The sequence below is a fragment of the Scomber japonicus genome, chromosome 10 (genome assembly GCF_027409825.1).
Source record: "Scomber japonicus isolate fScoJap1 chromosome 10, fScoJap1.pri, whole genome shotgun sequence".
Taxonomy (NCBI): Eukaryota; Metazoa; Chordata; class Actinopteri; order Scombriformes; family Scombridae; genus Scomber; species Scomber japonicus.
Genome location: NC_070587.1, coordinates 31,711,277 through 31,733,637, shown reverse-complemented (window position 1 = coordinate 31,733,637; position 22,361 = coordinate 31,711,277). Strand labels below are relative to the sequence as shown.

At 38.9% G+C, this 22,361-nt stretch overlaps 2 protein-coding genes across 2 annotated transcripts; both read left to right on the top strand.

Moving 5' to 3' along the window:
* Positions 1–2,412: 2,412 nt before the first annotated feature.
* Positions 2,413–5,008, top strand: LOC128366914 (C-type lectin domain family 4 member G-like). The gene is made up of 6 exons (XM_053327675.1): positions 2,413–2,416; positions 2,553–2,669; positions 3,751–4,131; positions 4,226–4,389; positions 4,526–4,638; positions 4,715–5,008. The coding sequence occupies exons 1-6, from the start codon at positions 2,413–2,415 to the stop codon at positions 4,839–4,841; spliced, it is 906 nt and encodes a 301-aa protein (XP_053183650.1). The 3' UTR covers positions 4,842–5,008.
* A 9,925-nt stretch (positions 5,009–14,933) lies between these two features.
* Positions 14,934–21,126, top strand: LOC128366912 (C-type lectin domain family 4 member G-like). Its single transcript, XM_053327674.1, has 7 exons — positions 14,934–15,000; positions 15,959–16,030; positions 18,787–18,903; positions 20,032–20,412; positions 20,507–20,670; positions 20,807–20,919; positions 20,996–21,126. The coding sequence occupies exons 1-7, from the start codon at positions 14,934–14,936 to the stop codon at positions 21,120–21,122; spliced, it is 1,041 nt and encodes a 346-aa protein (XP_053183649.1). The 3' UTR covers positions 21,123–21,126.
* The last annotated feature ends 1,235 nt before the right edge of the window (positions 21,127–22,361 follow it).

Here is a 22,361-nt window from a genome sequence, read left to right as displayed (position 1 = left end):
GTTTGATGCTTGATAATGCCATAGTTGAACCATGCCCAAATATGATCAGATCCAACACATCTACAGCATACATAATTGAGTCTATTGGTTTATAGATGAGGACAATTATTGGGGAGGTTCATGACATGGACTGTAATTCAGGGGATGGTTCACTAGGGTTATACTTCATTACATACACTGGTCAGGACACAATGATGAGAGTCTGTTGCAGTGAGGGAAACTTTACTGATGGTGCAGGACGGTCACAGTACAGAGTAGGTATACAGTATTGTTATAGGAATCCGTTTGTGTGGTTTCTGCAATAAATACAAACAGATAACAACATTGGTGTTAATATTACACTGACTGCAGTAGTATAATAAATACAGTATACAAACATTACCACCAGTGCATTAACTTTCCCATACACATTCCTGCAATATACAATTTTCCTCTAAACTGCACAATATATCTATAATACTCAACTCAGCTTAACTAAACATCAAAGGCAGACCACGCTGACTACACACAAGTCGCAAAATATAGCTGCACACACAAACACTACACATGACCAAACTCACCAGAGATCTGCCGTTATTGACCAATATTGTACATGGAAATAATAACCTGAACATTACCTATCAGCATAACACATATATACCATAAGGCACATTATGCATGATACAGACAATACAAAGTTTAACAACTTCTAGAGCAATTAGTGGCAGTAAACACCAAATTAGCAGCTAAGCTAACACAATAGTGGCAGTAAACACCAAATTAGCAGCTAAGCTAACACAATAGCAGCCGTCATATCAACAATATTGCAAATGAATAAACAGCATGAATAATACACTCACCCTTGTCAAAAACGCACATGAACAAACAATACTGCATCATAAAGAACTACAACTTCTCCAACAACGTGAGCTGTGTCCACTTTTATCATAACACGAAGAATGGTGTGTCAGTCGCCATGCACAGCAATATGACATCGCCCCCAAGTGGTCACAGAGCATAGAAACCAATATGAAAATAAACATGAAGTATATTTGGAGCCTTTCTAACAACAATGTCAGGGAACACAGCTCCATTCCTCATGGCCCATAATATCCAACCTCTGACTACCTCTACTATGTTCAGAGAGACAAGTAATTGTTTGCTTGCTGCCATAGCATCACTATCAGGGTGTCTCCTCTTTTCCCCAAAATGAGCAGACTTACTGTCTCAAGGGATGACAGTGTCTCACAGTCAAGATTTGGTGCAGTCTTAAAATGACTTCAAAGGCTAGTTTGACCCAGGAAGAGACAGGGGAAGGACCTGCAAACATAGAGACACTGCATTTATGTGGCACACGCTTTAACCATTCAACTAACCAAGCAGTCCACCTGGTCATGTTTTATCAGAAATACTAGCATGGCAGGATTGGCCAGTAACTAATACTGAAGAATGCTAATAAGTAGTGTGTTTTGGTACTAGATGCTTGACAAAAATCAATAAATAATACAAAATACAAACTTGTATCAACATAATAATTTAATATTTGTATTAAATAGTCCTTAATATGTGTGCACTAGTCTGTCTAATTATATTTAGATTAAATGTTTCAGTACAGCTCATACTGTTCTCCTGACAATAATGAAGATATTCAAGCAGTAAGATATAAGTTTTTTGTATCTGAGGCAGTCATAGCAGTGGGGATGTTTAACTGCACTTGAATTTAATTGAATTTACTTTATTGTCCACCTTAGTTGAAATTTGTCTTCAGCTTCCTCCAATACAATAAAAATACAAACAATACACCATATAATGAAGACATTAAAAACATACACAACACTACACAACATAAGTTCACCTATCAAACATTGTGGGTGGTTCAGGTATGATCCTTTTCTTTCTCTGGTCAGCTAAAGTAAATATCACTGCTCATACTAACTACATTGTTTTTGGTCTGTAAATATCTCAACAAACAATTAATGGATTGTCACGACGAACTATTAGATTCTTTGAAAGACTGTACAGACATCCATGGTCCCCAAAGAACGAAGTTGGTTTCCTCTGGTGCCACCAGCAGGTCAAATGTGAAAAATCTCAACATCTACTTGATGAATCAACACAAAGTTGATGGTTCATGGTTCCCAGAAGGAAAATTCTTAACACATTTAACTTTCTCCTTGTCCTTATCATCACCATGAGGCTAACATGTGACTTTGAGGGAAATATCTATGATGAATTGTCATGAAATTTGGTCAAGATATTTGATTCTAGTGAGTTGGTGATCTCTTGACTTTTTTTCTAGCAGCATCATCAGGTCAAAATGTTCATTTGTCCAACAATTTGGTTTACAACCAAATACCTCAACACAGCCTCAGCTGTACTTTGTGCTAATGATCAAATGCTCACATGCTAAAAAGCTGAATGGAAATGATGAACATGGGTAAGCCTTTTTGCTGAGTAAGTGTGACAAATCTGAGCTCACACCTTTATTGTTTCTCACCCTGCAGCATAGATAGTAATTCTGAACTATGAATATTATTTGACGTCCTTGTTTATTTTCTTGTTTGTTTTCTCAGGATTGTTGCCAGATCAGAAAGTCACCAACAAACTTCGCCACTATCAGCTGATGGCTTTCTGTTTGTTGATTTTTTGTGTCATTTTGCTGTTCGGCACGATAGCAGTCAGTGTCTACTGTAAGTATACAAAACAGACAGTCCACACATGAACTCAGACTGAGACCGACATTTAAAAACCACCAGTTTTCTTCTGTAACTTCAATTTGATGATATGACCTGTCATATGTTTCTATTGTTTTCCAAAACCCATTAAAAACAAATGATTGAACCACGCAGTTATGGAGGTACAGAACAGAATTCAAATCCAAAAAGCAGAAAGAATATAAGAGCAAAACTATCCAAACTGCAATCAAAAAATGTTAGTAAAAAAAATGTGTGATTAAAATATGAATCAAAAACTTTTGTTTGAGGATCCAAACGTTTACCTTGCTGTTGAGCTCAATCTCACTTCTTCCAGGAAAAGCTGCTCAAAAGCAAGCAAAACTTTTGAATTCACAATTAAAAACATTTTATTTGCATTTTAATCACAAATTTATTTTACTTTGTTTAATGCAGTGTCGATAGTTTTGCTCTCAAATCTCATTTTTGATTGTACACCTATTCTGTTTGATTGTATAATAAAGACAAAAAGTACTAAAAGTACTAAAAGTTGCTAAAAGTAACTCCATACTCCATAATGCAGCTTTCTCAATAAACATGGACACTTCAGTTTTTGAGATACCGTCCTGGTGCCATGAAGGGTTACTAACACAAAATCCGTGGCTGAAAAAAAGTTATCAGCAAATACACCATTTATTTACTTGTAGTAATATTTACTTAAAAACTACAGTGTACACTGGTTTAAAGATGATAAGATTTACAGCGATGGACGAACACGTATCATCAATGTTTACTAAATGATGGCATAATGGAATGAGATTAGATCTACTTTAAACTGTAAATACTGTGACACACTACTAATGTTACAGTCAACTGTCCTAATATCAAAACACATGAGATGCTGCTCAATACATCAAACAACTAGCTGCATGTCTGTCAGCAGCTTTAACATTTTAGAAACACAACAGGAGCCTGTAACTTCCAAAAGTCTGGAAAACCTGAAGTTAAACAGACAAGAAGTAGCTTCCAACAGTGGCAAAATGACTAATCCAAAATGATATTATTACTATCAATTAAGAGGCAAATTTTCCTTTTGCAGTTTCTTTGTTTTATCGTGAGAATAATGAAAGAGAGCTGAAGCAGTTAAAAGAAAACCAAACAACTCTACTGGAGATCATTCACAAGCTGACAGACCTCAACAACACACTCAGCTCAGAAAATGAAGGGTTGAGGAGAGACAACGATAATCAGACAGTCATCATTGGAAACCTGACACAGGAATATAAAGTCTCAGAATTGAAGATCGCAGACCTGACTGACGAAAACAACAAACTAACTGTGGATAAGCAGCAGCTGGAGACACAAAACCAACAGCTGGAGAAAGAGAAGAACAACTTAACAGAACAAATACGAAACATAGAGAACAACGTTACTGTAGCCCAGCAGATCATTGTTGCCTACTGCCCAATAAAAGATGAAAGTAAGTTCAGATCTCATAACTCAAGTCCAAAAATAACCAATAATAATGTAACAATGCAGTAATGTTGTTTATTTGTTGGTTTCTGTTATTTCAGACAGACAGTGTAAACCTTGCCAAAATGGCTGGCTGCACCACCAGTCCAACTGTTATGTAATCCATAACGCTGATCCTGCTGATCAGAAAACCTGGGAGATAGCTCGAGAGATCTGCAGAGCAAAGAAATCAGACTTGGCTGTAATAGTTAATGAAGATGAAAAGGTAATGAGAAAACTGTGGGAATGTTATGACGGCCTGTATGAAATGAAACGGTATTTTCTGAGTCTGTGAGCCACAGTGTGTTTATTTAAGTTCAGTGTTTAAATATCTCTCATAAGTGTCTTTCTGTTGTCCTCAGACATTCATCAGAGATAACAGTTATGAAACAGAAGGACTCACTGGCTACTGGATTGGACTGAGAGCTGAAGCAGAGAAATGGAAGTGGATCAATGGAAGTTATCTGACTAAAACGTAAAAGTCACATTCCTAAACAGTTTGAATTATAAAATCTATCAGCCTTGATCTAAACATTATGTTCTTCCCTCAGATCCTGGATGACACAACCTGCTAACAACGGCTACTGTGCAATTTCTGTCAAAAACCAAGAATGGAGTTCAGTCAGCTGTGGAAACAAAAACGGTTGGATCTGCAAAAAGGCGGCTTTATCTGTTTAAACAGTGAGAAGCCTCACATGAGAAGGTTACTGGATACTTTGTAAAGATTAATAACATGTAAGATCATATCAACTGGATTGTAAATATCAATACAAAGAGTTTTTTATTCAGAATATGGGATTTTTTTTCTCCAAGCTATTAATGTGCTCTATGCGTGTGTGTGTGCTTTTGCGTGTGTATGTGTGTTTGTGAGTGCGTTTGTGTGTGTGTGTGTGCGCGCGTTTGTTTGTGTGTGTGTGTGTGTGTGTGTGTGTGTGCGCGCGTTTGTTTGTGTGTGTGTGTGTGTGTGTGTGTGTGTGTGTGTGTGTGTGTGTGTGTGTGTGTGTACTAAACAGATAAAAGCTGTTCTTCTTCTGCTTTGTTAGAGATGAGATGTTGTTTCCTGTTTTATCTTCATGTAACAGTTTAATTATTACTGCTGATTGGTCAACATGGGGAGCTGCATTACTTGTTCTCAACTAAATGTTCCCAGAGTGAAAATGTCAGTAAGCTTTCATCAAGTCAAATAACATTACACAGATTTAAAGTTACTGTCATCAGGAGTGTAAAAGTGGAGAAGAATCAACGATTGGTTTGATCATTTTAATCTAAGACTGTGGATATCCATATGCATATATGTTCTGCTCCGTGGTCATCTTCTATTGGGTAAAATCATATATGCAGATATGTTTAACCAATCACAGATGATTTCTTTGTTCTGTTAGAAACTATAATAGTTTGGGCATACTCTTTGCTCGTTGAGATGAGCTCATGTCATTCTGTATGTATGCTGTCTCCTTATTGTACAATTATAATTGTTTAATCTTCAACCCAGAAGTGTTGAGACAATTTCAATGACATGAGTAATTTGGGTTCAGTATCTTGCCCAAGAACACTTCAACATCTGGACTGGAGGAGCCGGGAATCGAACCACCAATCTTCAGATTAGTGGCCGACCTGGTCTTTCTCCTGAGTCACAGCTGCCCCATTAACAGCTGCAGCTACATAAAAACATGAGAAACATTTGGATTTTTAAAAAGTAACAGTCAGCCTCTGTGTATTTCTGTCAATCAAAGTTTAAAGTTCACCATCTGAGATGGAAATTTAAAAGTTTACGGATTTAATATTTCATTGATGGTTTTAATTCTGCTTTGAAGTTGTAACAGTTGTTTGTTTAGCGGCTAATGCTAATGAGTTCTTCTGTCAGTAAATCTTCTTTAATGGTTTTAACCTGGTGTGTCTGCAGCATAAGCGTAACTTTTATCTTTATTGAATACATTTCCATGTTTCTCTGCACACTGAAAACACATCAGATGAACACACATTTCTACCTTTTAATAAAACGTTCTATTCATAAAGTCATAAGTAACAACGATGTGTATATTAAGTTAAGTTATATTAAGTTAATATTTCATTTTATCAGATGGATCTTCTGTCTCAGCAGAAAGAAAAGAGAATATGTATTTGATGATATGATGTTAATAACAACACAGTGGTGCACTCTGCCCTCAGTTAGTTATTCTCATACAGGCAGTGAGATAGCCAATCCTACTAGGCCTGTACTATTTATTAATTTTGTTTTATAACTTATTTTAATGTGAAGACATTTATTTTTAAATTGTATGTTGAATGTTGACATTCTGGTTTTTAAAACACTTTTTAGATGTAATAAAAGGGACTTCACCAGGGGCAATTCTAGGATCAGAACTTTAGGGGGGGCTCAGCTCCCAATGAGAATTTGACATTCAATGCTCAGTGACATTTTTTGTACATTTATTAGTCAAATGCATCCTTCTGGTGCACTCTGAGAGCAACATTAAGAGGTTATAAGTGACATATTTCATGTAACCAAAACTCTTGTTTTTTATTAATGAATTGTTAAAACTGCACTCATAACTTCTTGCATTCATGTTCCACTTGTGTAAACCACACTCAGGAAAGTTAATTATTGAACCACATGATGCATAAACGTATCAACACCAAATGTCAACATATCAGCTGACTGGGCACAACATAGTCTGCAGAGTGAAGGGAACACAAATGTTAGCAGTATTAATGAAATCTCATTTCACAGGCCTGGTCCAAGGGTAACAGTACAGCACAGTATTCAAACATGAAGCTGGAAATAACGATGGATTGGTAGAAATGTGCAATAAAAACAAATGCATTGAATGACTTGCAGTAATTGCTTCTGTTTTTTTTATTCCATACAGCAATTATTATTGCAAAGGGAGAAAGATTCAAACACGTCAGTTACTTTCAAGGAAGCCTGGTGATTTCAAAGGCCAAACAACAAATAGTGAATTCAACATGAAACTCCAAATTAGTCTTATCAACCCTTATTTACCCAGCTGAAGTGCCTTTGAGCAAGGCCTGCTCAACGGCTGTTTTATGACTGAGCCTGACCTCAGTGAACATCACATGTTTTGAGAGCTTCCTCTTTCTGTGACAAAAAGCACAACAGAGCAACTACTTCAGTAATTGACCAATAACATACTCAAATTAATTCTTCACCACATGGCAGCAATATATCAGAGATTAAGTGCGTCTGAACACTCTTTCACAACGTACAATGGTGTGTGAGGATTTACAGACCATTATGAATCTTAGTGCTCCATGATAGACAGTGTCCAGCAAATTAAGAGAATGAGTAAAAACATTATCAGCAGTATCATCAGCATAAAGATGTACAGAGTATTGACTTAGATGATGAAAAGACTGGTACCTAGAACTGAACCTTGTGGTACATCTTTGGTTGTGTAAAGAAAGCTGGAGGAGAGACCACTGATCCACATTGCTTACAGTTAGAGAGGTCATTTAGAGAAGCAGCCAACAGCTTCATCTGACAGTCCTATGTCTGAAACCTCTAACATAAGATGTTGTGGTTAATGGTGTCAATTGCCTCACACAAGCCAACGAAAAGTGCAGCACAGTAACTCTTGGCACCTGAAGCCTCCATAACATAATTTAAAACTTTTGAGGAAGTGGTTTCTGTACTGTGTTGCTTCCTAAAACTGATACTCAAACTCAAACACTGATGATGATGTTATTTATCTAAGCCAGTACCGGTTCACCCAATACGCATACTACGCACATTGCGTAGAGCCCCGCAAACTCATAGAGGCCCCCGTGGGGGAAAAAAAACAAAAAAACCTGACGACGTGACCGTCCGTCGCGCTGCTCACGCACGTCAGATTGCCAGTGCATGCATGTGCATCAACGGCATCAGCAAGATGAAGTGGAGTTATCCCTCGGGAAGTGAAAAGAAAAAAAAGAAAGTGCATGAAAATGAACAGCGGGAACAGCAGTCAGGTAACTCTCCTCTCCGGGTGGGAGAGTGGGAGGGACGGGGCCAGTCCGTGTTTGACCTACATAACAGGGCGGTGAGCCCTGGGTGAACAGCGCGGCGTCAACTCACACCGGGAGCGTTACAGCAGCGGACCGGAGCATGCTCTGGTAGAGAAAGCTGCCTTTTAAAATGACGTTGCACTGTTGATACAGTAATTACGGCAGTACAATCAAACCCGAACGAGTGCCTTTAGTCTACAGTAATTACTGTAGTAGCAGCACAACTAAATGGCCCGGTTTTGTTAACTTGCTCAATTTTGGTTGATTTGGTAATTTTCTTTGATTTATGTGCTTATCCCATCTGTCAGTAGGCTACGTAGCTAGATGGAGTCTTTATCTGACTGTTTTATTCATGTTTGTTGGTTTGTTGCTGAAATACGATCAGGAGGCTGCACGGGTTGTTTTATTTTGAAAAACGGAAGTTTTATTTTGCTGATTCAGTGTCGGACTTCCTGTCTGGTGCAATCTGCTCTGTTGAGCTTGTCGCGAGTTGGCAACGGCTCCGTCAAAAATAGAAATGCTACCTATTGATAGCGATGCGGCGCGGGAGCCGCTGCTGAGACGTTGCTGACACGCTGCTGAAACGTTCCCGGTGGAGATACTCTCATTGATTATAGTATCAGCTCCGGTAAACGCGGCGCAGCTGTAACGCGCCGCTGCCGAGTGGAAATTGGGCTTGAGTGTATTTACAACTGCACTTAAGCCCAATTTCCACTGAGTCCGGCAGCGGCGCGTTACAGCTGCGCCGCGGTCACCGGAGCTGATAGGTAACACTATAATCAATGAGAGTATCTCCACCGGGAACGTTTCAGCAGCATGTCAGCAACGTCTCAGCAGCGGCTCCCGCGCCGCAGCACTATCAATAGGTAGCATTTCTATTTTTGACGCAGCCGTTTCCAACTCGCGACAAGCTCAACAGAGCAGATTGCACCAGACAGGAAGTCCGACACTGAATCGGCATAATAAAACTTCCATTTTTCAAAATGAAACAACCCGTGCAGCCTCCCGATCGTATTTCAGCAACAAACATGAATAAAACAGTCAGATAAAGACTCAATCTAGCTACGTAGCCTACTGACAGATGGGATAAGCACAAAAATCAAAGAAAATTACCAAATCAACCAAAATTTAGCAAGTTAACAAAATCAGGCCGTTTAGTTGCGCTGCTACTACAGTAATTACTGTAGACTAAAGGCACTCGTTCGGGTTTGATTGGGCTGCCGTAATTACTGTATTAACAGTGCAACGTCATTTTAAAAGGCAGCTTTCTCTACCAGAGCATGCTCCGGTCCGCTGCTGTAACGCTCCCGGTGTGAGTTGACGCAGGGCAGAGGACGGAGGTAAACCGTAGCACAGCCGTTCCGCGCCGCTGACGGACCCAGTGGAAATCCCCAGTTATACAAAATGGAAAATAATGGATAAATATTTACTAAGATTGAATTTTGTTTGCTTGGATAGCCCACAGGCACATATTAGATGCAGATATATTAGTGAATAAATAAAACTTGTGAAATATTATGACAATGGTGCTAAATAGGTTAAATAATAATCACCTACATTTTAAGTATATGAAGGTAAAACAAGTGCAGTCAATTTGATGGAACTGAATTAATAGTAGCCTGATCTATATTTTACAGGTGCTATGCTTAAGTTCCTAACATGCAGCACAGAGTCCGGTCAGTCAGCCAGTGGAGGGAAAGAACCAGATAAGACAGGCACAGATGAGCCACCTTCAACCAGCACAGAGCAATCATATGCAGCCGCCTCAGCAAGTACAAGCAGCAGCACAGGTCCAGTACAGCCATCCAGAAAGTGCAGAAAGGGACACTTTTAATGGTGAGTAATTTGTTACACACTAAACACTAAAATGAGAGGAATCCAAGATGGCGCCAGCGTGTGCGGCCTGCCCTCTGCCGACTCTGCTATGTTTGATGTTTGTTGCTGTATTACTCTGTGTTTTCTGCCAAGATTCCTTTGCCCTGCTGGTATATAATCGCCAAACACTTCTTGACATTAGAGCATCCCAAAAAACACTGCCAAACTTTGATTTGGGTGATCAAACCTCGGGTCTTCCTCCTCCACTGGCGTCTGTGCCAGCTTACCTGCTGCATTCACCGGCTGTCATCCCTCGGAGGAAGCGATCCAGAAGACGCGGAAAGAGGGCAGGTGTCTTGGTGAAACTCAAGATCCTCAGACGATCCACCTGTTGGACCGATCCTCGCCTTCCTGTCAGAGGATCCCAGGTGCGGCCGCTGTGTCTTCGTTGGATCCAGCCTGTCGTCCCTTCCCGCCAAGCCGCTGGAGGCCTTCACCTGCCGGCGGAGGTCCGCCCTCCCAGATGTCGGGTCCGCAACGGCGGTGTGGATCTTAGGAATCTTCGGCCTCTGTGCCGCGTTTCCACCCAGGCCTGCAAGGAGATTACTCTCAGCCTGGCTCTCTTGAATGCTAGATCGCTAGCAAACAAGACTTTTATCTTGAATAACTTCTTCACTTCACGTGAACTGGATTTTATGTTTCTGACAGAGACGTGGAGTCAAGTCGGTGAGTCTATCCAGTTCTCCGAGTTGCTACCCCCTAACTGTCTCTTCTTTAACTCCCCCGTACCACTGGCCGAGGTGGAGGGGTTGCATCTGTATTTAAATCCAGTTTTCAATGTCGATTGTCACCGTCGATCTCCTTCTCCAGCTTTGAGCTGCAGACATTCATTGTAGACTTTACTGCACCTGTCCTGTGCGCTGTAGTCTATCGTCCGCCTCAGTTCAATAAGGATTTTATTAAGGACTTCACAGACTTTGTGGCAGGAGTGTCAGTGAACTATGATCGGTTTTTAATTGTTGGGGATATTAATATCCATGTCTGCTGTGAATCCCGTCCTTTGGTGAAAGACTTTCTGAATCTCATTGACTCTTTTAATCTTACTCAGTCCGTGTCTGATCCAACACATGAGAAGGGACACACACTGGACCTTATATTATCCTTTGGTCTGCAGTTAAATGTCAGTGAGATTTGTGACACACGTATGTCCGATCACTTTGCTGTTTTATTTAATATTACACTGCCTCTCTCCCATGTGAAACTGTGCGCCACAAACCGCTGTGTGCGCACAATTAACCCTTCAACTGCTTCTGAGTTTTCTGCAGCATTTAATCACTGTGCTACATACTCAGGATCATTATGGTACTCTTACTCCTGATGAGTTTTTAGACACTTTTAATTGTACTTGTACTGACATATTAGATTTGGTGGCTCCTTTTAGGTGCAAACGTCCTAAGCCTGTAACAGAGCCACGGCTTAATGACACCACACGCACTTTAAGGCATGCATGTAGACGCGCTGAGAGGAAGTGGAAGAAAGATCATCTACATGTTTCTTTGGACATTTTAAATAACAGCCTATTGCAGTACCAGAAAGCTGTTAAAGCTGCCAAGAGTCAGTTTTTCTCCAATCTTGTGTCAGCTAATAGTCATAAACCTCAGTTCCTGTTCAGTACTTTAAATACTCTTTTAAACCCTTGTGACCACAGTGGTGTTGTTCCTTCACTTAAATTATGTGAAGATTTTCTAAGGTTTTTTATTGGCAAGATCTCCGATATTAGGTCCTCTCTTTCGCTGTCTGCATTGGATCCTGCCATCTCTCCTGTTTGCCCTGCTGTTTTTGACACATTTGAGCAAGTGTCTCTTTCAGCTTTAAATGATATTGTCCAGCACCTCAGACCTTCTCACTGTCCTCTTGACAGCATTCCACCCCGTCTTTTTAAGGATGTTTTCCATATTATTGGGCCCTGTGTTATGGATCTGATAAATTCATGTTTGATGTCGGGATGTGTCCCAGCTGCCTTTAAACATGCTGTGGTCCAGCCCCTCATCAAAAAACACAATCTTGACCCCACAGTCTTATCTAACTTTAGGCCTATCTCCAAGCTTCCCTTTCTTTCTAAGGTGTTGGAGAAGGTGGTTAACAAACAGCTGCAGTCTTTTATTGACCTAAATGGCATTTCTGAGAAGTTCCAGTCTGGTTTTAAGTCACGCCATAGCACTGAAACTGCACTTTTAAGGATTTTAAATGACCTTTTTTTATCTGTTGACTCTGGGAACTCTGCTGTTCTGGTCCTTCTGGATCTGACAGCTGCCTTTGACACAGTGGATCACAACATCCTCCTGTCTCGCTTAAACACCTGTGTGGGCATTAAGGGTACTGTTCTTAAGTGGTTTCAGTCATATCTCTCTGACAGAAGCTTCTCTGTCCAGATGGGCCAGTATACTTCGGCCACTTCCCCCCTGAGCTGTGGGGTGCCTCAGGGTTCTATTTTGGGCCCCCTCCTCTTTTCGATATATATGTTGCCATTGGGATCCATATTTAGAAAGCACGATGTCTCATTTCATTGCTTTGCAGATGACGTGCAAATCTATCTGCCCTTAAAAGCAAATGAGCAAGCCTCTGTCCAGGTCTTATTACACTGCCTCAAGGACATTCAATCTTGGATGGAAGTGAACTTTCTCTCCATGAACAAAAATAAAACAGAGATTATTTTATTCGGGAAACAAAATCTCCTAGATGGCTATGACAGCGCCATTGGCACCCTGAAGCCTCACTGTCACCCATCTGCAAGGAACCTTGGTGTTATTTTGGACAGTGACTTCAAGTTTGATAAACAGATAAGCTCAATCGTGAAAACAAGCTTCTTCCAGCTAAGACTAATAGCAAAAGCTAAGGCTTATCTCCCCAGAAATGATCTGGAGAAAGTCATTCACACCTTTGTTACCTCACGGTTAGACTACTGTAACTCCTTGTTTGTTGGTCTCGACCAGTCAGCACTGCGCCGTTTACAGGTAGTCCAGAATGCAGCCGCCCGCCTGCTGACTGGAAAGAAACGGCGCGACCACATCAGTCCTGTCCTTGCATCCTTGCACTGGCTGCCTGTTCACTTTAGGATCCAGTTCAAGGTTTTATTAATTGTTTTTAAGTGTTTTAATGGTCTGGCACCATCTTATTTATCAGAGCTTATACAGCCTCACAGTACATCTAGAGCACTGAGGTCAACAAACCAGCTGCTCTTGGCTGTACCTCGGTCCAGACTCTCTACTCGGGGGGACAGAGCCTTCTCAGTGGCGGCCCCCAAGCTGTGGAACAGCCTACCTTTCCACGTTAGAGCTGCACAGTCTGTAGAGCACTTTAAAACACTACTAAAAACATATCTGTTTTCCTTGGCGTTCAATCCCAGCTAGGCGAGAATCCTTGGCTTCCTACTTTTTATTTATTTTATTTATTTTACTTTTTATTTGTTTTATTCTAATTTTAGTTTTTTAAACTGAGCTCTTACTATTCATTTATTGTTTTTATTTATTATTATATTGTGTGTGATTATATTGTATTTTAATATCTGTACAGCACTTTGGTTCAACTGAGGTTGTTTTTAAATGTGCTTTTTAAATAAACTTGACTTGACTTGACTTGACTTACACATTTAGTTCAATTTGATTTGGTCTGTATTTGTTTTGAATTTGACTAACAGGTGGCGACACTAGTGCAATATGTTTAAAGGGGGGATGAGTGGAAGCACTGGGTGTGAGGTGCGACTGTTCAGTTAAGAGGGCCCCTTAGTAGAATTTTGCCTAGGGCCCCATGGAGGTCTGAACCGGCTCTGATCTAAGCTTAGCTAAATACAAAGTTTCCTGATGGGTCTGTAGTTGTTCAACACTGTGGGATCACCACCTCTCATGAGAGTACAAAACAGTTTTCCTGACCAAAACGGAAATGAAATGTTCACATTCGTCACATTTTCACAGTTCATCAAGCAAGCTGTTTGATCCAATGCAGACTATCAAGTTTGGACAAGTTTGGACAGTTTTACAAATTGTACTCCCTCTTTGAAAACAGCCTAACTCAAAGTATCAGAGGTGTATATATACTATATACTACATTTTAAGGTCACTGTGTTTAAAAGAGGATGTAGAATTTATAGTAGGGTGGCTATCATTTGTCAAGATCTCTTGCTCTGGACCAGGAAGGAGAGTCCATTTTTCTTCATTTTTATTAATTTCAAAGTAGAAAACTCAAACAAAATCTCAACCTACACATTTATAAATATTGCCTAGAAAACATCAATATGACAAATCATAAAAATTACACAAACAGGACATAAATTGGCATAAGTGGGCAAAAATACAGATACAAATGAACGAAAAGAGGAAATATCAGAGTTATAATTTGCTCTGTAAGTACTAACAAAGACATTACATCTCTAAAACAAAGCAGCTGAACCAGGGACCAAATCTACTGAATATAGAACATGTCCAAACAAAGCAGACAGATACATACAAAACTAGGTCATAGTGGTGCAGTCTCATGGTAAGAGTAAAGGCTTTGTGTGTGTGTGTGTGTGTGTGTGTGTGTGTGTGTGTGTGTGTGTGTGTGTGTGTGTGTGTGTGTATATATATAGATAAATTACACACCTCAGTTTAACACCCCAATTTCCTAGAACAGAGGTGTCAAAACCACCAGTTTATTTTGGTTGTTGTAAGAACACCATGAATTGAATTCCTATACTAAGTAAACATCAAAGATAAAAAAAAGTTAAACTCTCTTCCTGAGTGCAGTGTTCATAATTATTTCTTTAATTTCAGACCAGTCATGCATGCAAATGATTTTCTCAACCAAAAGCAGAAGTTGTTCATTTTAAAACTGCGAGTGATCAGCAAAGGAAACAGACACTTCTGCTCTTTGGTTGCTCTCTGGCAGTCCGAGCTCAACAGACAGACTGTAGAGATGGAAGAGGAGGAGATTAACTATGCTTCAGTTGTATTTAAAACTAAGACCAACTCCCGACCTGAAGGTAGGCTTCAATTTTCTTAAATCAAGAACATTATATGGATCAAATGCTGTCTTCTTTTTTGTTTTGTTGTTGTTTTAGTGATCTTCCTCAAATGTAGATTAAAGTACAGACATGTTGTTAAAATAATACTGGAAAGAAAGTTATTTGGAATCTTGGATTAAAATGAAGACAGTTTAAATCCTATAAGTGAAATGATGATTGATGATGTTTAACCAGAACTCAAAACAAATATAAATCAGCTGAGACACAGACAGGCAGTGGTGGAGAGTTTGATTGCTGTGCGTCACAGAGTGGTGTGATTACGTACGCCAGATAAGTGGATTTGATTGGCATCTGGTGACTCATTCTTGCTTGCTATATTGTTGCTGGTGAAGTTGACTGTTAAAGTCAGGCCAGAACGACCATCAGTCCACCAGGAATTGTTCCAGTGCTCCAAATGTGCAGTCCACCTCTGTCAGGAACTGTTAAATGTCATGCTTATTCACAGCTACAGTTTCCTTATTACACACTCGACGTCTTTGGGTTAAAGACCCCCTAAACTTAAAATGCGTTTTGCTTATCGTTGCTTCACTTGCATGTTTGAGCTTCACTGTGCAGAATGATGTATGTACAGAGTTTTCATCTGCTGCAGCAAGAATGTTTCTCTCATCTTAAATTTGTAAAATCATAGATTTTGGATTTTTTTAATGAGGGAGAGAGAGTAACCCTTCAGATAAATTATTAGTCAAAGCTGATCATTTTTAAGTGTTAACAATATGAAAGTTCCACCGAGATCACAGCTGCATAAAACAGTCACTAAAACATATGATGAACTGGATCTTTGTGAAGTATTTTCTCATGAAAGGCAGTTTCCTCTTTAATATGGGATCCACTGCCTGTGAAAGCCTGATTTCATCATCTTGGGTTTTAGAATATAGTTTTGACCGTGACCATAACATTATGTCCTTCAATCTTTCAGTTAAAAAGGAGGAAGAAATTGTGTATGATGAGGTGAAGGTGGCGCAGAAAAAAGCAGAACAAGCAGCTGATGGTAAGTTAAAAAACAATGTAAGCATCATTTACATATTACTGCTACTGGGAACATTTCTAGTAGTACCTTTAGTACTGCTGCAACTACTATCACTACTTTAACATCAGCAGTAATATCAGTAACCCTGAAAGCAGGGTAGGAAATTTAATTTAATTAATATTGTTTTGTGTAAAAAAAAAAAAAGAAAAGAAAAAGATTTGGGACTAAAAAGCTTGCTTCATTTGGTACATTGAGCTGAGTATCGTTAGTCAGCAGCACTGATCTGATCACTCCACCAATCAGTAAGACCCAAGTAGGCTGTAACATTAAAGTTGTCTACAGTAGCCAACTTGCTAACAGTAATGTTAGCTGGTGATGATGAGCTGAATACTTTTTAACCTGGTCACCTCCTTTAATAAAGTCATGATTAGCTTTTAACTGACCAAGGCAATGTTTAGGTGGTTAAGCTCTGCATCCTTTACAGAACAGGAGAGTCTTCTTATTCACCTCTTTTTATTTATTTATTTATTTTTATATAGCGCATTTCATACACAATGGCAACTCAATGTGCTTTACATAAAACAGAAAAACATGTAATTTGAGAAACTTAAAACATACAATTAACCCCACCCCCACCCCCCCCATAATAAAAACAAAGTACAGAAAAATAGAAAGACATAAATAAAATGATTGCAGCATAAAATAATAAATTAGCTTTAAAATCATTAAAAGGACAAAGAGTGCAAATGAAAGAAATTAGCTGAGTCAGTAGATCTCAGAGCTCTACTGGGTTTATATTCTACTAACATGTCATTCATGTATTCTGGACCTAAACCATTCAGTGATTTGTAGACCAGTAGCAGAACTTTAAAATCTATTCTATAGCTGACTGGGAGCCAGTGTAAAGACTTCAACACTCTTCAACACTAAGCCAGCATATTTTCTAGTTTTCAATTGTAGAAGTGGCAACTTCCTTTGCTGTCTTATTTGCCAGGGCGTGTCATTGGTGACAGCCCAGGATTTGGGTCGCTTTCTTTGGTAACAGTTGAAGCTTTTTTAATGAGGTATCGGTATCGGTGTGCAAAATCTAGGGGGATATTTTTGCCCCTCCATCATAATTTATAGAGACATTCTGAGGTTTCATGGGACATTTTTGCCTTTAACCCCCTGAATATCCAACATTAATTTGAGGTCATCTCAGTTCAAGCTTGGAGGCAAATCCCCGGGAATGGAGGTTCAAGTTACAATATGCTACAGAACTCATCCAATTGGGAAGTCCAGTATTTTGGGAGGTTTTGTTTAGGTACATCATGTTTGGAGTTGGGTTAGGGTTAGAGTGTGGTTACATTTACCTCTACTGTGTTCAGAGAGACAGGCAAACACATCTCTGATCTTGGCTGCCATAGCAACACTATCAGGGTGTCTCCTCTTTTCCCCAAAAGAAGCAGACGTATTTTCTCAAGGGATGACAGTGTCTTACAGTCAAGATTTGGTGCAGCCTTACAATTACTTCAAAGACTAGTTTGATCCAGGAAGCATGGCAGGATTGGCCAGTAACTAACATAATATCAACACAATTCATATTCGAATTAAATAGACCTTAATGTGTGTGCACTATTCTGTCTAATTGTATTTGGATTAAATGTTTCAGTACAGCTCATACTGTTCTCCTGACAATAATGAAGATATTCAAGCAGTAAGATATAAGTTTTTTGTATCTGAGGCAGTCATAGCAGTGGGGATGTTTAACTGCACTTGAATTTAATTGAATTGACTTTATTGTCCACCTTAATAGAAATGTGTCTTCAGCTTCCTCCAATACAATAAAAATACAAACAATGCACCATATAATGAAGACATTAAAAACACACAACACTACACAACATAAGTTCACCTATCAAACATTGTGGGTGGTTCAGGTGTGATCCTTATCTTTCTCTGTTCAGCTAAAGTAAATATCATTGCTCATACTAACTACTAAGCTTTACACGATCAGGTTTTTTGGGGCCGAACACCGATCAGTGAGTTTAAATAAACCGATCACCGATCCAATCACGTCTTCTTTGTCCACGCTCCATTTCTTAAACTCGGCATGCTCCTCCTCGTGTTCCTTATCCAGGTACATTTGTGGTGTTGAAACATTTTGCAGATGCTTCCCTACGAGGTTCTTTAGTGTTACACAGATTGCAAATAGCTTGTGTTTTATCTGTCTGCCCATAACACCCACGTTTGTTTGAATCCGACAGCTAATGAGTCAAGAGTCAAAAAACTTTATTGTCCATCACATCATGACAGGGCTCAAATCTAACTGTCAGATTCAAACAAACATGTCGGTGGTGTGGAACTTCTTCAGAGTAAATGAGACAGACAAAACACTTGCCATCTGCAATCTATGAAACGGAAACCTACTGAATACATTGTTTTTGGTCATGTACAGAAATATCTCAACAAACAATAAATGGATTTTTATGACCTTCTGAATATTCCTGTTGCATCAATATGAGGTTGATGTTTGATGTCTCTAAAGAAATTTAGAGACATCAAACATCAAATCAAGACATCAAGACTGATTCTAGTGAGTTGGTGATCTCCTGACTTTTTTTTCTAGCAGCATCATCAGGTCAAAATGTAAATTTGTCCAACACTTTGGTTTACGACCAAATACCTCAACACAATAATGTTCCCATCAGCTGAGTAAATGTGACAAATCTGAGCTCATACCATTGTTGCCTCTCATGCTGCAGCATCCATTCATTTTTGTGTTTTTATTTTCTCAGGATTGTTGGCAGACCAGAAAGCCACCACCAAACATCGCCACTATCAACTGATGGCTTGCTGTTTGGGGATTTTTTGTGTCATTTTGCTGTTCAGCATCATAGCAGTCAGTGTCTACCGTAAGTATACAAAACAGACAGTCTACCAATAAATGATCTGAGCTTCTGACTGTGGTAAATCTGACTGATCATATCATCAAATAGTGGTTACAGAAGAATACTGGTGCTTTTAGAATGTGTATCTCAGTCTGAGTTCATGTGTGGTTTGTTTGCCTGTAATTGTTCTCAAAATCTGTAACAGAGTTCAATTTCAGGACAAAATGAGTAATGCATGTTCTCTGGTTTAGTTTTACTTTTTAAACCGTTTGAATGGTAGTTGAAAATGTTATTTTTTAGGATTTGCACATAAAAGACATAAGCCACAAAAAGCGGAGGTTGGCTGTTGGTTGAAGTGCAAAATAAAAACGTACATTATGCTTAGAAAGGATTTTAAGATAAGGATAAGAAGATTTTTATTGTCAATAAATCCAATGAAAAGAAAAACAACAACAATGACAACAAATGATCCATCTTACAAGAATTACTTTTCTATTTATAATCTATCTATTTATTTATATCTTATTCTATCTGTGCTATATGTTTCTATTGTTTTCCAAAACCCATTAAAAACAAATTATTGTACCACACAGTTATGGAGGTACAGAACAGAATAGGTGTTCAAAATAAAAAAACAGAAAGAATATAAGAGCAAAACTATCCACACTGCAATCAAAAAATGTAACAATGAACATCGGACCCTTCAGTTTTTTGAGATACCATCCTGGTGCCATGAAGGGTTGCTAACACACCATAATTGGGCTGAAAAAAAGTTATCAGCAAATACACCACTTATTTACTCTGAGTAATATTTACTTAAAAACTACAGTGACAGATGGATACGTTGTTGGATTTTTTAACAATAAAAATACAGAATATCATCTCTGTTGGATGCACTTTTCCCTAATGTTATAGTCAAGTGTCCCAATATCAAAATACATGACACAATGCTCAATACATCAAACAACTAGCTGCATGTCTGTCAGCAGCTTTAACATTTTAGAAACACAACAGGAGCCTGTAACTTCCAAAAGTCTGGAAAACCTGAAGTTAAACAGACAAGAAGTAGCTTCCAACAGTGGCAAAATGACTAATCCAAAATACATTATTACATTATTACTATCAATTAAGAGGCAAATTTTCCTTTTGCAGTTTCTTTGTATTATTATGAGAATAATGTAAGAGAGCTGAAGCAGTTAAAAGAAAGCCAAACAACTCTACTGGAGATCAATCGCAACCTGACAGACCTCAACAACACACTCAGCTCAGAAAATGAAAGATTGAGGAGAGACAACGATAATCAGACAGTCATCATTGGAAACCTGATAAAGAAATATAATGTCTCAGAAATGAAGATCGCAAACCTGACTGAGGAAAACACCAAACTAACTGTGGACAAGAAGCAGCTGGAGACACAAAACCAACAACTGGAGAAAGAGAAGAACATCTTAACAGAACAAATACGAAACATGGATAACAACTTTACTGTCACCCAGCAGATCATTGATGCCTACTGCCCAATAGAAAATGGAAGTAAGTTCAGATCTCATAACTCAAGTCCAAATATAATCAATAATAATGTAACAATGCAGTAATGTTGTTTATTTGTTGGTTTCTGTTATTTCAGACAGACAGTGTAAACCTTGCCTAGATGGCTGGCTGCACCACCAGTCCAGCTGTTATGTAATCCATAACGCTGATCCTGCTGATCAGAAAACCTGGGAGGAAGCTCAAGAGAACTGCAGAGGAAAGAATTCAGACTTGGCTGTAATAGTTAATGAAGATGAAAAGGTAATGAGAAAACTGTGGGAGTTTTATGACAGCCTATATGAAATGAAACTGTATTTTCTGAGTCTGTGAGCCACAGTGTGTTTATTTAAGTTCAGTGTTTAAATATCTCTCATAAGTGTCTTTCTGTTGTCCTCAGACATTCATCAGTGTTAACAGTTGGGGAAGTTCAGGACTCTCTGGCTACTGGATTGGACTGAGAGCTGAAGCAGAGAAATGGAAGTGGATCGATGGAAGTGATCTGACTAAAAAGTAAAAGTCACATTCCTAAACAGTTTGAATCATAAAATCTATCAGCCTTGATCTAAACATTATGTTCTTCCCTCAGATCCTGGATAACACAACCTGCTAACAACGGCTACTGTGCAATGTCTGTCCATAACCAAGGATGGAAATCAGTGAGCTGTGGAAACAAAAACCGTTGGATCTGCGAAAAGGCGGCTTTATCTGTTTAAACAGTGAGAAGCGTCACATGAGAAGGTTACTGGTACTCTGTAAAGATTAATAACATGTAAGATCATATCAACTGGATTGTAAATATCAATACAAAGATTTTTATTCAGAATATGGGATTTTTTTTCTCCAAGCTATTCAGGTGCTCTATGTGTGTGTGTGTGTGTGTTTGTGAGTGCGTTTATGTGTGTGTGTGTGTGTGTGCTAAAGGGAGTACTAAACAGATAAAAGCTGTTCTTCTTCTGCTTTGTTAGAGATGAGATGTTGTTTCCTGTTTTATCTTCATGTAACAGTTTAATTATTACTGCTGATTGGCCAACATGGGGAGCTGCATTACTTGTTCTCAACTAAATGTTCAAATAACATTACACAGATTTAAAGTTACTTTCATCAGGAGTGTAAAAGTGGAGAAGAGTCAACGATTGGTTTAATCATTCCAATCTAAGACTGTGGATGTTAGATCACTGCTTTGCCTCATCACTGTGTGTACTATGAAATGTGTGTTGTTATCATTAGGAGGCCCATTGTACTTCCCTTAACTTGGCCTATATCCAAATAAGGTACAGTAGAAGGTGTGTGGACCCTATAAGGAATCATTTATGACCTAAGACTCTTGTTTTGGGGCTGCATGTATTTAAGATATCCATATGCATATATGTTCTGCTCCGTGGTCATCTTCTATTGGGTAAAATTATAAAGGCAGAAATGTTTAACCAATCACAGATGATTTCTTTGTTCTGTTAGAAACTATAATAGTTTGGGCATACTCTTTGCTCGTTGAGATGAGCTGATGTCATTCTGTATGTATGCTGTCTCCTTATTGTACAATTATAATTGTTTAATCTTCAACCCAGCAGTGTTTGTGTATTATTTCATAATTGTGATAAGTGTGACAATTTCAATGACAGGAGCAATTTGGGTTCAGTATCTTGCCCAAGAATACTTCAACATCTGGACTGGAGGAGCCGGGAATCAAACCATCAATCTTCAGATTAGTGGACGACCCGCTCTTCCTCCTGAGTCACAGCTGCCCCATTAATTAATTAATTAATTGCATTGTTCTGGTGCACTCTAGAGAGTTATAAGTGATGTACTTCCTGTAACCAAAACTCTTGTTTTTTATTAATGAAATGTTAAAACTGCACTCATAACTTCTTGCATTCATGTTCCACTTGTGTAAACCACACTCAGGAAAGTTAATTACTGAACCACATGATGCATAAACGTATCAACACCAAATG

Excerpts from the sequence above, each read along its gene's own strand:
- LOC128366912 (XM_053327674.1), top strand. The coding sequence starts at position 14,934 with ATGGAAGAGGAGGAGATTAACTATGCTTCAGTTGTATTTAAAACTAAG. Across the intron at positions 18,904-20,031 it reads CATAGCAGTCAGTGTCTACC|TTTCTTTGTATTATTATGAG; the intron begins GTAAGTATACAA and ends TTCCTTTTGCAG. Across the intron at positions 20,920-20,995 it reads GGAAGTGATCTGACTAAAAA|ATCCTGGATAACACAACCTG; the intron begins GTAAAAGTCACA and ends TTCTTCCCTCAG.
- LOC128366914 (XM_053327675.1), top strand. Across the intron at positions 2,670-3,750 it reads GATAGCAGTCAGTGTCTACT|TTTCTTTGTTTTATCGTGAG; the intron begins GTAAGTATACAA and ends TTCCTTTTGCAG. Across the intron at positions 4,390-4,525 it reads TAGTTAATGAAGATGAAAAG|ACATTCATCAGAGATAACAG; the intron begins GTAATGAGAAAA and ends TGTTGTCCTCAG.